We start from the raw sequence: 15,910 nt of genomic DNA on the forward strand, positions 1-15,910 counted from the left end.
CTGATGCATCTTTTGGCATACAGTTTTCAATGGAAAGTCAATGCATAAGGTTTTCAATACGGTTCCATACGGTTTTCAAATTTAAAATGTATACGGGAACTGTATTGCAAAAACGTGGTGTGAACCCGGCCTAAATCACAGGCCTTGACCAATCACAATCATCACTGATAACGGGAAACAGTCAGTAGTCAGTAGTCATTAAATCAGGTAACATTACATATGGAGTGTCTGCTGAGCCCATAGCAGTCCCCTGTGTGTGATACATTGGTGAAGGGTCCAATTTACAAAGAGATACCTTAATAGAAGAATCCACAGGCCTCGACCAATCACAATCATCACTGATAAGGAGAAACAGTCAGCAGTTATTAAATCAGGTAACATTACATACAGCATGTCCAATATGCCCATTGCGGTCCCCTGTGTATGACCTATAACAGTGTTTTCCAAACAGTGAGTCTCTAGCTGTTGCACAACTACAACTCCCATCATGCCCAGACAGCCGAAGGCTGTCTGGGCATACTGGGAGTTGTAGTTTTGCAACAGCTGGAGATACAGTGTTTGGAATACACTGATCTATAAAAGGTAATATAGAAGGAGAATGAGATACATTATGAGGTTTGTCTCACAAAACAAGTTAATAAAATCAGAAGTGTAGCAAAAAAATATGTAACTTACACCCCTGGACAGTTTTTTGCCCCATGAATCTGATCACTTTCTAACAATCCACCTTGTATATGTAGCGAAGACGATCTAAGCCAGCACTTACCTAGACAGACCAAGATGGGTCATAAGCAAAGACTGCAGGAACAAAATAAATCTTAAACAGAATATTATCAGAAAAGATTGTACAATTGAAATAGGTTTAATTTCACATAACGTATGAACTTTAATGGAGGTATCCATAGTATGTTACCCATTGGCCTCGGCCAATCACAAACCACCATCATTAAAAAAGGGGAAACAATCAGTAGTCATTGATTTATGTAACATTACAAATGGCCTGTCCACTGCGCCCATTGCGGTCCCTGCCGTGTATAATCTATAAGGTAACACATTGGTAAAGGGTCTGATTTGAGATACAGTAATGAAGATATCCATCTTACGTTACCCATAGGTCTCGGCCAATCACAAATCATCATCATTGAAAAGCAGAAACAATCAGTAGTCATTGATTCATGTAATGTTACATATGGCGTGTCCTCCGCACCCACTGCGGTCCCCTCAGAATATGGTCTATAAGATAACACATTGGTAAAGGGTCTGATTTAATAGCAGTATGAGATAGATTAATGGAGATAGGCATCTTATGCTATCCACAGGCCTCAGCCAATCACAAACCATTGACATCAAGTAGGAGAATCAATTATGTCATTGGTTACACATCGGGTGTCTGCTGTGCTCATTGCAGTCCCATCTGAGTATGATCTATAACAGGCATAGGCAACCTTCGGCACTGCAGATGTTTTGGACTACATCTCCCACAGGGATGTGGAATTCCCTTCTCCCGACGCCCGGGACATGCAGTTCCAGGCACTGGGCAGGTGAATTTTTCAGGCCCTTAGCCCTGCTTTCGGCAAGCAGGGCCAGATCGGAATGTCCCCGACAAGCGTGGTGGCGCTCAGAGGGGTGTATGGAGCGGGCTCCAGACTCGTGCCCGCCTCCGGCTGTTTTCAGGTGCTGGGGCCACCGCTAATAGCCAGCATGCGGTGATCCGATCGCTGCGGTTGGCTATTAACCCTTTGATCTGTATGAGGAATCTAATGATTCCTCCTAAAAGTCCCCTAAGGGACTAATAAAAACTTGGAAATATAATAAAAATAAACATATTTGGTATCGCCGCGTGCGTAATTGTACAAACTATTAAAATATAGCATTAAATATCCCATATAGTAAAAAAATACCAAACCCCAGAATTGCAATTTGTATAATATCCCAGTAAAAAGTTAAAAGCAATAAAAAAAAAAGTGAGATCAATACCAAAATGGTACTGATACAAAAAACAGATTATGGCGCATAAAATGATCCCTTATACAGCCTGGTATACGAAAAAAAATTAAAAAGCTACAGGGGTGAGAAAACAGCGATACATTTTTTTTTTTTTAAGTTCAGAATTTTTTTTTTTATTAGTAAAACATGACGGAAACTACAAATTGGGTATTGCGGTAATCAGGACAACCTAAAGTATCAAAATAACATGTTAGCTGACCACGAGGTAAATGGTGTAAAAAAAGAAAATTTTATTTCAATTTCACCTCACCAATATTTTTTTGTTGTTTCGGAGCATATGTTATGGAAAACTAAAAGGTATCATTACAAAGTACAATTGGTTTTGCAAAAAAACACAAGCCCTTATATGATTCTGTAGATGGAAAAATAAAAGAGTTATGGTTATTATAGGGCGAGGAGGAAAAAATGAGAGTGTAAAAGCAAAAATTGGCCCAGACAAGTGGATCGTCATGAGGGACAAGTAGATTGGGCTCTGTTTTAGTACCTTGGGAAAGTAGTTTTATTTTATTTTTTTATTTCCACACCCCTGTCTTATAATGCTTATTTTGTATTGGCAGTATTTTGGCTGTAAGAGAATTATGGGAGATGTAGTCCAAAACACCTGCAGTGCCGAGGGTTGCCTATGCCTGATCTATAAGGTAACACATAGGCTAAGGGTCTAATTTAGAAGCCGGATGAGATACAATAATGGAGATCTCCATGTTATTTTACCCATACTCCTTGGCCAATCACAAACCATCATCATTGATAAGGGGAAAAAATTTGTAGTCATTGATTGATGTAACATTACATATGGCATGTCCACTATGCCCATTGCAGACCCTGCCGTGTATGATCTATAAGGAAAGACATTGGTGAAGGGTCTAATTTATGAGATACAATAATGAAGGTCTCCATCTTATGTAATACATGAGAATCGGCCAATCACAAACCATCAACACCAAGGAGGAGAAACAATTTTTCATTGGTTAATGTAATGTTACACATGGGGTGTCTGCTGCCCCCACTGTGGTCCCTGCCGTGTATGTTCTATAAGGTAACACATTGGTGAAGGGTCTGATTTAGAAGCAGGAAGAGATACAATGGCGATGTCCATCTTTTGTTACCCACAGGTCTTTGACCAATCACAAACCATTAACACTAAGAAGGAGAATCAATCAGTAGTCATTGGTTTAAGTTGTGCTACTCACGGAGTGTCGGCTGCCCCCATTGCGGTCCCCAGTAGATATTGTAGAGGGGGAAACCTTCTGCAAATGAAACATTTCTGAGATCTGCTCCATGGTAAACCAAAACACCAACCGTCCAGACCTCCCACCATTCATGTAGGGCCCGGCAGCAGTGGTGTCACCCCGACCTTAAACAAGATCACAGTCCAAAACTCTACATGTCCATTCTGAGGTGCCCACTTTATGTATATTTTAAAAAACAACCTTTTTGATTCATTTTTCCCCTTTTTGAATCAATGAGACATTTATTGCACATCAAGTATCAAAGGCCATGAATGTATCTATAAAACCAAGCACAGGGGGAATATCTGCGGCAGTCGTAACAGGAGGGTAACAGCCATTACCTTTAGATTGAAAAGAGACTATACAATGATTCAAATTTTTTTTTTCTTTAGAAAGACAAAAATTTATGAAAATTCAAAACATTTTCACCCCCACCAAAAACCAGCTAAAAAGGTAATGGGACCTGAACATGGCCCCTTCCCTATTGACGCCAAAGGAATGTTATCGAGTATATACAATACAAACCCCCATAATTCATACAGTCCACAGGGATTACTTGCATTCGTTGCATATATAAAAGCAGTAGAAAAATCACAATCAGAGAGAAAAATTGGGGGGATTTAGTGCAAATATAGGAAGTAAAGACCCCAGAACCTTGAGCCCATAACAGAATAGTAGTCACCCCATAAATACCCATAGAGGACACAGATCACTATATACATCATAGGCCCAGACCTGCGACTCACAACCTCCGTCCTCAACGAGGCAACAGCCATCAAACCTGCACAATAAACCGTACACAATTCAAAGTACCGAATCCTAAGAGCGTCGTCCCCCTCCCCCACCCAGAGCATTACACGTCCCAACCGTGTCCAATAAAAATCTCATATTTTGGTTTCAGTAACAAGAAGGAAACATTGTAACAAGTCCTCAGAATGCAGCGATAATTGTGAAGTCAGTAGGTAAAAGACGAGGAGGCGTCATGGCGACCAGCGCCGGACCGGCGGAAGCGACGGATGCTCGGGATTGAGTGCAGCTCCCGTTCCGCCCTTCCGCCACATAAAATATCTTACAGTGTTTACTACAAAAGTCAATAAAAAATACAGGAATGTGATAAAACGGCAGCAGAACGCAGATACGGCCGCAGAGCAGCAGCGGTGACGTCATCCTCATCGGCGCACAGTTCGTCTGTCCAACAAGGGAATGCGAGTGTGACCGACCGGAAAGGGAAATAATCCAATCCACTTGTCTTCATTATATTATAGTCTCTGAATACAGAAGACACAAGCGGCAAATCTGTAAGAAGGTGCGAGAGTGGTCTCCACTGATCAGATCAGTCCCTGGTTATTGCTTATACAGAGGGCAGGGCCCTGATATGCTCCAGCCCCTGACCACCAATGGGGCAGAATATGAAGCAGATAATCCACAGGATCGCTGAACAACGTCCAAGCAGGAGGGTCCACAACCGACACCCGGGGGTCAGGAATCCTGTCAGGCACTTGAGGTCTTCACATGTCTCGGTCACCACTTGGACTCGGTCGGTCTATATTCTGTTTCTCCAGAAGACACCTGGGAAATGCGCCGAGTGGAGCCCCAGAGCTTCCGGGTGAACTGACCTGTTCTCACCTAAAGACGAAAAACAAGATCACAAAATATTATGGTTTTACCATAATTCCTAAACCTTACATTACTTATCCTGTACTGATCCTGAGTTATATCCTATATTATACACCAGAGCTGTACTCACTATTCTGCTGGTGAGATCACTGTGTACATTACATTACTTATCCTGTACTGATCCTGAGTTATATCCTGTATTATACACCAGAGCTGTACTCACTATTCTGCTGGTGAGATCACTGTGTACATTACATTACTTATCCTGTACTGATCCTGAGTTATATCCTGTATTATACACCAGAGCTGTACTCACTATTCTGCTGGTGAGGTCACTGTGTACATACATTACATTACTTATCCTGTACTGGTCCTGAATTATATCATATATTATACCCCAGAGCTGTACTCCCTATTCTGCTGGTGGGGTCACTGTGTACATACATTACATTACTTATCCTGTACTGATCCTGAGTTATATCCTATATTATACCCCAGAGCTGTACTCACTATTCTGCTGGTGAGGTCACTGTGTACATACATTACATTACTTATCCTGTACTGATCCTGAGTTATATCCTATATTATACTCCAGAGCTGTACTCACTATTCTGCTGGTGGGGTCACTGTGTACATACATTACATTACTTATCCTGTACTGATCCTGACTTATATCCTGTATTATACTCCAGAGCTGTACTCACTATTCTGCTGGTGAGATCACTGTGTAAATACATTACATTACTTATCCTGTACTGATCCTGAGTTATATACAGTATTATACCCCAGAGCTGTACTCACTATTCTGCTGGTGAGATCACTGTGTACATACATTACATTACTTATCCTGTACTGATCCTGAGTTATATCCTGTATTATACTCCAGAGCTGTACTCACTATTCTGCTGGTGAGATCACTGTGTACATACATTACATTACTTATCCTGTACTGATCCTGAGTATATCCTGTATTATACCCCAGAGCTGTACTCACTATTCTGCTGGTGAGGTCACTGTATACATACATTACTTATCCTGTACTGATCCTGAGTTATATCCTGTATTATACCCCAGAGCTGTACTCACTATTCTGCTGGTGAGGTCACTGTATACATACATTACTTATCCTGTACTGATCCTGAGTTATATCCTGTATTATACTCCAGAGCTGCACTCACTATTCTGCTGGTGAGATCACTGTGTACATACATTACATTACTTATCCTGTACTGATCCTGAGTTATATCCTGTATTATACCCCAGAGCTGTACTCACTATTCTGCTGGTGAGGTCACTGTGTACATACATTACTTATTATGTACTGATCCTGAGTTATATTCTGTATTATACTCCAGAGCTGTACTCACTATTCTGCTGGTGAGGTCACTATGTACATACATTACATTACTTATCCTGTACTGATCCTGAGTTATATCCTGTATTATACCCCAGAACTGTACTCACTATTCTGCTGGTGAGGTCACTGTGTACATACATTACATTACTTATCCTGTACTGATCCTGAGTTATATCCTGTATTATACTCCAGAGCTGTACTCACTATTCTGCTGGGGAGGTCACTGTGTACATACATTACATTACTTATCCTGTACTGATCCTGAGTTATATCCTGTATTATACTCCAGAGTTGCACTCACTATTCTGCTGTTTATAATAATATATGGCTTTAGTAAGTCCTGACCTCCAGGGGTTGTCCTGCTCCCACCACGATCAGTTTGCCATCATCTAATCCCACCAGGATGTGACTGTTCTCTTTGGTGACGGACACGCAGTGCACGGGGACCTTCATGGGCAGCGGGGTGACGGCCGGGCTCAGGCTGCCGAGAAAAGGCAATTCCATCAATACATCAGGTCACAGGTCACTTATGTTACATTCGTACTGCCATGTTGTGCAAACTGCCAAAGACGCACAGCGTTGCGGTATACATGGCGGTTCTCACCTGCGGAGGTCCCTTATCTGGAGAGAGCACTGTGCGGTGCCCAGGACCACGTAGTTTTGGGTGACGCACAGGGCGGAGACTTGCTCCTCCAGACCCACCGAGGACAGGTGCTTCCCATTGACGGAAAAAAGGTGCAGCGCAAATTTATCCTGGAAATGACAAGACGTAAGTGGGTGAGGGGCTGCAGACAATATACGGACATTTCAAAACTTCAACTCCCAGTATACCCAGATACCAAAGGTCTGTCTACCTCCTCCAGAGGATGCACACTGTACCCAAAAGGTAAATCATAGATTCCCTCTTATCTTATCCCTTAGTGCAGTGGTTTACAAACTGCGGCCCTGAAGCTTTTGCAAAACTTCAACTCCCAGCATGCAGGGACAGCCAACGGCTGTCCGGGCATGCTGGGAGTTGTAGTTTTGCAACAATTGGAGGGGTCCTCCTCATATACAGAGACCGGTCGGGGGTTCTCACCTTCAGCGAGCTCCTGCCTTCGATGATACTTTGGAAGACGATCTGCCCCTCCAGGCCCACGGTGAGGTGGGAGACGGTGAGCGGTAGGGAACTCTCGCAGGGAGGCCTGATGCACCTCATGAACTGACCGCGCCGGATGGTGTGCACGATGACCGTCCCGTCCTGCAGGAAGAAAACAATATTACCAGATGATCACACTTCCTGCAACGTTTAGACTGTAGGGGGCGCTTATTTTTTGCAAAATGTTTTCCTTATTTAGGATCTTTTATTTTTTTTTGCAATTTTAGTATTTTTGCCCTTGAAGGGGGCGTGGCTTAGGACGCAAAGACAGTTTTTTTGCATCCATCATTTGCATATGAGTAAATTTTGCGCAAGTATACCCCACTCCACTAGCTGGCTTAGGATGTGGGAAATTCGTTGCTACGTGTTTTTGCATCCCTGTTTTTTTTTTTAATTTGCGCTATTATTTTGCTTGTGCAATTTTTTTGTGTTTTCATTTTTATTCCTCTCAGCCATTGAATAGCCATAAGTCTTTCAATTTTCCACCTATGGACCCATATTAGGCTTGTTTTACGCAGGATGACAGTTTTCATTTAACCACAAAATCAGAAAAGCCAAAATATAAAATTATATTGAAAATGTAACGCTTCTGTTCCTACGCAATGTACTTTTTGATAAAAATGACACATTATCTTCATTCTATAGGTCCATACAATTACACAGATATCCTAATTATATAGGTTTTGTTTTATTTTTTTAATTCTTAAAATCGCGCTTATACAGTCTGCCTTGAGCATAGCATTGATCAATATTATCGGTGCTCCGCTTATACAGCCTTACTTGGGCATAGCATTGATCAATATTATCGGTGCTCTGCTTATACAGTCTGCCTTGGGCATAGCATTGATCAGTATTATCGGTGCTCTGCTTATACAGCCTTACTTGGGCATAGCATTGATCAGTATTATCGTTGCTCTGCTTACACAGCCTGCCTTGGGCACAGCATTGATCAGTATTATCAATGCTCTGCTTATACAGCCTGCCTTGGGCATAGCATTGATCAGTATTATCGGTGCTCTGCTTATACAGCCTGATTTGGGCATAGCATTGATCAGTATTATCGGTACTCTGCTTATACAGCCTGCCTTGGGCATGGCATTGGTCAGTATTATCGGTGCTCTGCTTATACAGCCTTACTTGGGCATAGCATTGATCAATATTATCGGTGCTCTGCTTATACAGTCTGCCTTGGGCATAGCATTGATCAGTATTATGGGTGCTCCACTTATACAGCCTGCCTTGGGCATAGCATTGATCAGTATTACCGGTGCTCTGCTTATACAGTCTGCCTTGGGCATAGCATTGATCAGTATTACCGGTGCTCTGCTTATACAGTCTGCCTTGGGCATAGCATTGATCAGTATTATCGGTGCTCTGCTTATACAGTCTGCCTTGGGCATAGCATTGATTAGTATTATCGGTGCTCTGCTTATACAGCCTGCCTTGGGCATAGCATTGATCAGTATTATCTGTGCTCCATGGCACGGAACTGGTGAGGGATCTCCGGCTGCTATCTTAGCTGATCGAGACCCCTAAATGCACTGCGAGATTCCGATCAGCCCCCCAGAGTTAATCTGCAACAGAATTTTACACTTTTAGATCCTTCTATCGATTTAGGATTAGTTCCCCACATTGGTGCACTTGCCGATGTCTGTCTGATAGCAGCCATTAAAGGGGTACTCCGGTGGAAAACTTTTTTTCTTAAATCAAATGGTGCCAAAAAGTTAAACAGATTTGTAAATTACTTCTATTAAATAATCTTAATCCTTCCAGTACTTATTAGTTGCTGAATAGTACAGAGGAAATTCTTTTCTTTTTGGAACACAGAGCTCTCTGCTGACATCATGACCACAGTGCTCTCTGCTGACATCTCTGTCCATTTTAGGAACTGTCCAGAGCAGTATATGTTTGCTATGGGGATTTTCTCCTGCTCTGGACAGTTCTTAAAATGAACAGAGATGTCAGCAGAGAGCACTGTGCTCTGTGTTCCACAGAGAAAATAATTTCCTCTGTAGTATTCAGCAGCTAATAAGTACTGGAAGGATTAAGATTTTTTAATATAAGTAATTTACAAATCTGTTTAACTTTCTGGCACCAGTTGATTTAAAAAAAAAAGTTTGTCCACCGGAGTACCCCTTTAAAGAGCTGAGCTCGTTTCAAAGTCCTGCAATGGATATGAACACCCAGCATCCTTAAAAGGTTAAATAACAATAATAAACCTCCCATGTGTATTTTTTTTTTTTTTTTTTTACAAGATTGGGACATCCCTTAGAAAACAAACTATCCTCATCTAATACTTTTCACAGCTGAAGCTTTGCTACAGCTGCATATAGTCTAGACAATCCTCAGCATGGGCTTCAGTGTGATACACTGTAACAAACAATCAGCACTGTAACAGCGTGGTCTGATACACTGTAACAAACAATCAGCACTGTAACAGCGTGGTCTGATACACTGTAACAAACAATCAGCACTGTAACAGCGTGGTCTGATACACTGTAACAAACAATCAGCACTGTAACAGCGTGGTCTGATACACTGTAACAAACAATCAGCACTGTAACAGCGTGGTCTGATACACTGTAACAATGCGCTGCTGTGCCTAGTTCACTGGATATTGTGGATAGGGGATAAGATGTCTAGGGGCGGGGTACCCCTTTAACATAAAATGAAAAACTTTTAACGCTTGTCATCGATAATCAGTCATGTTTGATTTGTCTGAGACCTGTTTTTATGATAAGTCTATCATGGATTGAGGCGTCCACTGACTGGGCGGGCAGACACGGGTTGGTGGGTATGTGAGCTCTAGTCATGTGACAAGAGGTGGGCTGGGGGTACAGAGCTGATGGGAGACACCGAGAAGAGCGGAGCACACAATGAGAAACAAAGAAAGAATGAGACGTCCACCGACCTTTGACCCGGAGGCGGCCATGTCCAGCTCTGTGCATATGGCCACGCACGTCACCTCATCGCTGTGGCCGTACAACACCTGCACCGGCTTAGGAGACAATCCGGCAGAAAGTCCACCCTGGACAGTGGAGAAAAAAAACATCGTCAATGTACCGCACCCTATTAATCCAGCAAAACAGAAAGAAAACAAGAACAAGCGGCCTCACCTGCTGCAGAACCTCCCAGATCATGCACGTCGTGTCCCGAGAGCCAGAGATGAGGTATATGCCACACAGGTCCAGAGCCAGGCAGGTCACCACATCTGCCCCAGACACAGAGAAGGGCACGGATTAGACTAAAGCAGTGTTACCCAACCCATCTGACTCCAGCTGTTGCAAAACTACAACTCCCAGGCATGCTGGGTGTTGTAGTTTTGCAACAGCTGAAGGCACACTGGTTGGGAAACACTGGACTAAGGACTCACAGGGGGCAGAGCTGCCACGGAGACCCCCAATATTCTCAATAATACAGAGACCCCCAATATTCTCAATAATACAGAGACCCCCAATATTCTCAATAATACAGAGACCCCCAATATTCTCAATAATACAGAGACCCCCAATATTCTCAATAATACAGAGACCCCCAATATTCTCAATAATACAGAGACCCCCAATATTCTCAATAATACAGAGACCCCCAATATTCTCAATAATAAAGAGACCCCCAATATTCTCAATATGAAAGAGACCCCCAATATTCTCAATATGAAAGAGACCCCCAATATTCTCAATATGAAAGAGACCCCCAATATTCTCAATAATACAGAGACCCCCAATATTCTCAATATGAAAGAGACCCCCCAATATTCTCAATAATACAGAGACCCCCAATAATACAGAGACCCCCAATATTCTCAATAATACAGAGACCCCCAATATTCTCAATAATACAGAGACCCCCAATATTCTCAATAATACAGAGACCCCCAATATTCTCAATATGAAAGAGACCCCCCAATATTCTCAATAATACAGAGACCCCCAATATTCTCAATATGAAAGAGACCCCCAATATTCTCAATAATACAGAGACCCCCAATATTCTCAATAATACAGAGACCCCCAATATTCTCAATAATACAGAGACCCCCAATATTCTCAATAATACAGAGACCCCCAATATTCTCAATAATACAGAGACCCCCAATATTCTCAATAATACAGAGACCCCCAATATTCTCAATATGAAAGAGACCCCCAATATTCTCAATATGAAAGAGACCCCCAATATTCTCAATATGAAAGAGACCCCCAATATTCTCAATAATACAGAGACCCCCAATATTCTCAATATGAAAGAGACCCCCCAATATTCTCAATAATACAGAGACCCCCAATAATACAGAGACCCCCAATATTCTCAATAATACAGAGACCCCCAATATTCTCAATAATACAGAGACCCCCAATATTCTCAATATGAAAGAGACCCCCAATATTCTCAATATGAAAGAGACCCCCAATATTCTCAATAATACAGAGACCCCCAATATTCTCAATAATACAGAGACCCCCAATATTCTCAATAATACAGAGACCCCCAATATTCTCAATAATACAGAGACCCCCAATATTCTCAATAATACAGAGACCCCCAATATTCTCAATAATACAGAGACCCCCAATATTCTCAATAATACAGAGACCCCCAATATTCTCAATAATACAGAGACCCCCAATATTCTCAATAATACAGAGACCCCCAATATTCTCAATAATACAGAGACCCCCAATATTCTCAATAATACAGAGACCCCCAATATTCTCAATAATACAGAGACCCCCAATATTCTCAATAATACAGAGACCCCCAATATTCTCAATAATACAGAGACCCCCAATATTCTCAAACACAATAGTGCAGAGAACGTGTGGGGGGTCTGATGGTACTTACCGATATGTCTGGTGATGTGAGCGATGACTTTCCCCCGGCTCAGGTAGGTGACCCGCAGGCTGTTGTCCCAGTGGCCACCACTGAACAGTAACTTTGCATCGTGAGACACCACAAGGATTTGAGAAGACAACTCAGCCCCCAAAGCAAAGGGACCGGAGAGGAGGCGATGAGTCCTAGACAGGAAGAGACAGTTATACGCCTGTATACAGCACTATATACCCTCACATACAGTCATGTGACACCAGCAGTAGCGACAAGGGGTGGCAAAGACCACCCGGATAAAACCACAGGTCATTGATGCTTTATCCACTGCTCTTGGATGGAAACGCCCTTAAAGGGACAGCAGCATGACTCCATGTGATGCCCCCTGGTGGTCCGGGGAGATGCGGACACTTACTTGGGGTTGGAGATGGTGGGGTCCTTTGTGAAGCTGAAGTAATTGGAGAAGTTCTTGTCATAGGGCAGCCAGCCATGAGTGCCCAGGAGGCCATTTGCACTAACTGTGACCTGTAAGGAGAGACGATGGGGGTCATCAGAGCTCAGTGAGGGTCCGCAGATCTAAGACCCCCCCTCCTCATATAACAGAAGACTCACCAGCACGTCTGGAGACCCCTGAGTCATGAAGGAATGAGCCTGGTTTTTGGGCACCACGGCCTGCACCAGAGGGACCCCCTCCATCATACCCTGTGGGATACACGTCAATCACATGGCAGCTCATTATACAGCATAATATATTAAGTCTGTGTCATGGGGGAAATCTCTGCAGTCCAAGACCCCAAACCACATGACCATCTTCTGTATCCTGGTGGAGCAGATATTGGGAGATCTTTCTACAGAGGCCTTAAAGGGGTACTCCGGTGGAAAAATATATATATATTTTTTAAATCAACTGGTGCCAGAAAGTTAAACAGATTTGTGAATTACTTCTATTAATAAATCTTTACCCTTCCAGTATTTATTAGCAGCTGTATGCTACAGAGGAAATTGTTTTCTTTTTGAATTTTTTTTTCTCTTGTCCACAGTGCTCTCTGCTGACATCTGATGCCCGTATCAGGAACTGTCCAGAGCAGGAGAAAATCCCCATAGCAAACCTCTGCTGCTCTGGACAGTTCCTGACAGGGACAGAGGTGTCAGCAGAGAGCACTGTGGATAAGACAAAAAAGAAATTAAAAAAAGAGTAGAATTTCCTCTGTAGTATGCAGCTGCTAATAAGTACTGGAAGGATTAAGATTTTTGAATAGAAGTAATTTACAAATCTGTTTAACTTTCTGGCACCAGTTTCTTTAAAAAAAAAAAAAATATAAGTTTTCTACCTGAGCACCCCTTTAAAGGGGGTACTCCGCCCCTAGACATCTTATCCCCTATCCAAAGGACCCCTGGGAACCCTGCGACCTCGGCTGCGGAACCTCAGACATCCAGTGCACGGAGTGAACTTCGCTCTGTGCTGGATGACTGGCGAAGCACGTGGAGATTTGTGACGTCACAGCCACGCCCCGCTCATGACATCACGGCCACACACCCTCAATGCATGTCTACGGAAGGGGGCGTGACGGACGTTACGCCCCCTTCCATAGACTTGCATTGAGGGTGTGTGGCCGTGATGTCACGAGTGGGGCGTGGCTGTGACGTCACAAATCACCACCCGCATCGCCAGTCATCCAGCACGGCGCGTATTGGCTTCTATAAGACACAGTAATGTCCGCTCCGGCGTCCTCACCTCCACAAAGAATGGCTTCAGCTCAGATAACCTCTCAAACAGGTTGGGCGAGTACGTGTCCATCTTGGAAAGTCTCCGGGCAGCGTGCTCAGCGGACAGCCGCGGCGGGTGCGGCTCCTATGGACGGAACAAAAAAAGAAACTTCTCAAATAACGTTGTATTAACTCTTTATTTCTTGTATCTGTAAAACTGTTTCCCAGGTAAAACCATATATAATTTTTTTTGGGCGGGGGGTTTATACTACATGATGTCTCCTGCCCCAGTCACCTCCAGAGCACCTGCACGAAACACGATGTAAAAGCAGGATAGTGAATGCAGCTCTGGAGGTGACTGGAGTGTAAGACACGATGTAAAAGCAGGATAGTGAATGCAGCTCTGGAGCTGACTGGAGTGTAAGACACGATGTAAAAGCAGGATAGTGAATGCAGCTCTGGAGCTGACTGGAGTGTAAGACACGATGTAAAAGCAGGATAGTGAATGCAGCTCTAGAGGTGACTGGAGTGTAAGACACAATGTAAAAGCACGATAGTGAATGCAGCTTTGGAGGTGACTGGAGTGTAAGACACGATGTAAAAGCAGGATAGTGAATGCAGCTCTGGAGGTGACTGGAGTGTAAGACACGATGTAAAAGCAGGAAAGTGAATGCAGCTCTAGAGGTGACTGGAGTGTAAGACACAATGTAAAAGCACGATAGTGAATGCAGCTTTGGAGGTGACTGGAGTGTAAGACACGATGTAAAAGCAGGATGGTGAATGCAGCTTTGGAGGTGACTGGAGTGTAAGACACGATGTAAAAGCAGGATAGTGAACGCAGCTCTGGAGGTGACTGGAGTGGGGGACTTGATCGAAATCAGGATCAGTAAAACTATTTAGTGATGAATAAGGAAATTGCTATAATCTAATGCAATGCACCCCAACTTATGGCACGCCATCTAGTGAAAAAAGGGGAGGAGCCTCAAAAAGGGGGTGGGGTATTATAAGTGAAAGTGTCAACAACACAATGTGCATAAATAAGAGGAGGAGCCTGGTGAGAATCTACAGCAGTGCTTCCAAACAGTGTGTATCCAGCTGTTGCAAAACTTCAAATCCCAGCATGCCCGGACAGACGTTGGCTATCTGGGCATGCTGGGAGTTGTAGTTTTGCAACAGCTGGAGAAACAATGTTTGGAAAACACTAATCTAAAAGGTAACCTGTCATCATTTTCATGCTGCCTGAACCACAAGTCATTGGGGTGCACCCTAGAAGCTTCTCTCCCTGTTTGGGTATAGGCAGGTTATGTATCAATCAAGACTGGTGGGACGGGAGAAGCCACCGGGGACCAATCCAATGACTCATGGTTCAGGCAGCATGAAAGTGATGACAGGTATAAAATAACATCTATACACAATGAGAACGGCGGATTGTATCAGATACATATGACCCATAATACATCACACAATACCTTGAGAAGCTGGCAGGGGGTCTGTCCAAAGTTACTGATAATCCCCTCCAAAGCTTTCCTCTCCGTCTCATCTGCAATGGCGTCCAAGTCCACCACACCTGAAAAGAGCGACAAGAGATGTGAGGTCTGAGGACGGCGATCAGAGATGTGAGGTCTGAGGACAGTGATCAGAGAGATGTGAGGTCTGAGGACAGTGATCAGAGAGATGTGAGGTCTGAGGACAGTGATCAGAGAGATGTGAGGTCTGAGGACAGTGATCAGAGAGATGTGAGGTCTGAGGACAGTGATCAGAGAGATGTGAGGTCTGAGGACAGTGATCAGAGAGATGTGAGGTCTGAGGACAGTGATCAGAGATGTGAGGTCTGAGGACAGCGATCAGAGATGTGAGGTCTGAGGACAGTGATCAGAGAGATGTGAGGTCTGAGGACAGTGATCAGAGAGATGTGAGGTCTGAGGACAGTGATCAGAGAGATGTGAGGTCTGAGGACAGTGATCAGAGAGATGTGAGGTCTGAGGACGGTGATCAGAGATGTGAGGTCTGAGGACAGTGATCAGAGAT

General features: G+C 43.5%; 1 protein-coding gene across 5 annotated transcripts in view; it reads right to left on the reverse strand.

The window, feature by feature from the left end:
* Window positions 1-626: 626 nt before the first annotated feature.
* Window positions 627-15,910, reverse strand: part of NBEAL2 (neurobeachin like 2) — a 144,200-nt gene continuing 128,916 nt past the window's right edge. For 4 of the 5 annotated variants that reach the window (XM_056518741.1, XM_056518742.1, XM_056518740.1 and 1 more), the window contains 11 exons: window positions 15,352-15,449; window positions 13,911-14,027; window positions 12,788-12,877; window positions 12,591-12,700; window positions 12,194-12,366; window positions 10,465-10,559; window positions 10,260-10,376; window positions 7,289-7,450; window positions 6,815-6,963; window positions 6,556-6,691; window positions 627-4,862 (listed from right to left, as the gene is read on the reverse strand). In XM_056518741.1, coding sequence (XP_056374716.1) covers window positions 4,758-4,862; window positions 6,556-6,691; window positions 6,815-6,963; window positions 7,289-7,450; window positions 10,260-10,376; window positions 10,465-10,559; window positions 12,194-12,366; window positions 12,591-12,700; window positions 12,788-12,877; window positions 13,911-14,027; window positions 15,352-15,449 — 1,352 coding nt within the window. In that variant the 3' untranslated portion in view covers window positions 627-4,757. The remainder of the gene's footprint in view (window positions 4,863-6,555; window positions 6,692-6,814; window positions 6,964-7,288; window positions 7,451-10,259; window positions 10,377-10,464; window positions 10,560-12,193; window positions 12,367-12,590; window positions 12,701-12,787; window positions 12,878-13,910; window positions 14,028-15,351; window positions 15,450-15,910) is intronic. The other variant, XM_056518744.1, reaches the window with a different exon arrangement.

The sequence above is a fragment of the Hyla sarda genome, chromosome 5, assembly GCF_029499605.1.
Source record: "Hyla sarda isolate aHylSar1 chromosome 5, aHylSar1.hap1, whole genome shotgun sequence".
Lineage (NCBI taxonomy): Eukaryota > Metazoa > Chordata > Amphibia > Anura > Hylidae > Hyla > Hyla sarda.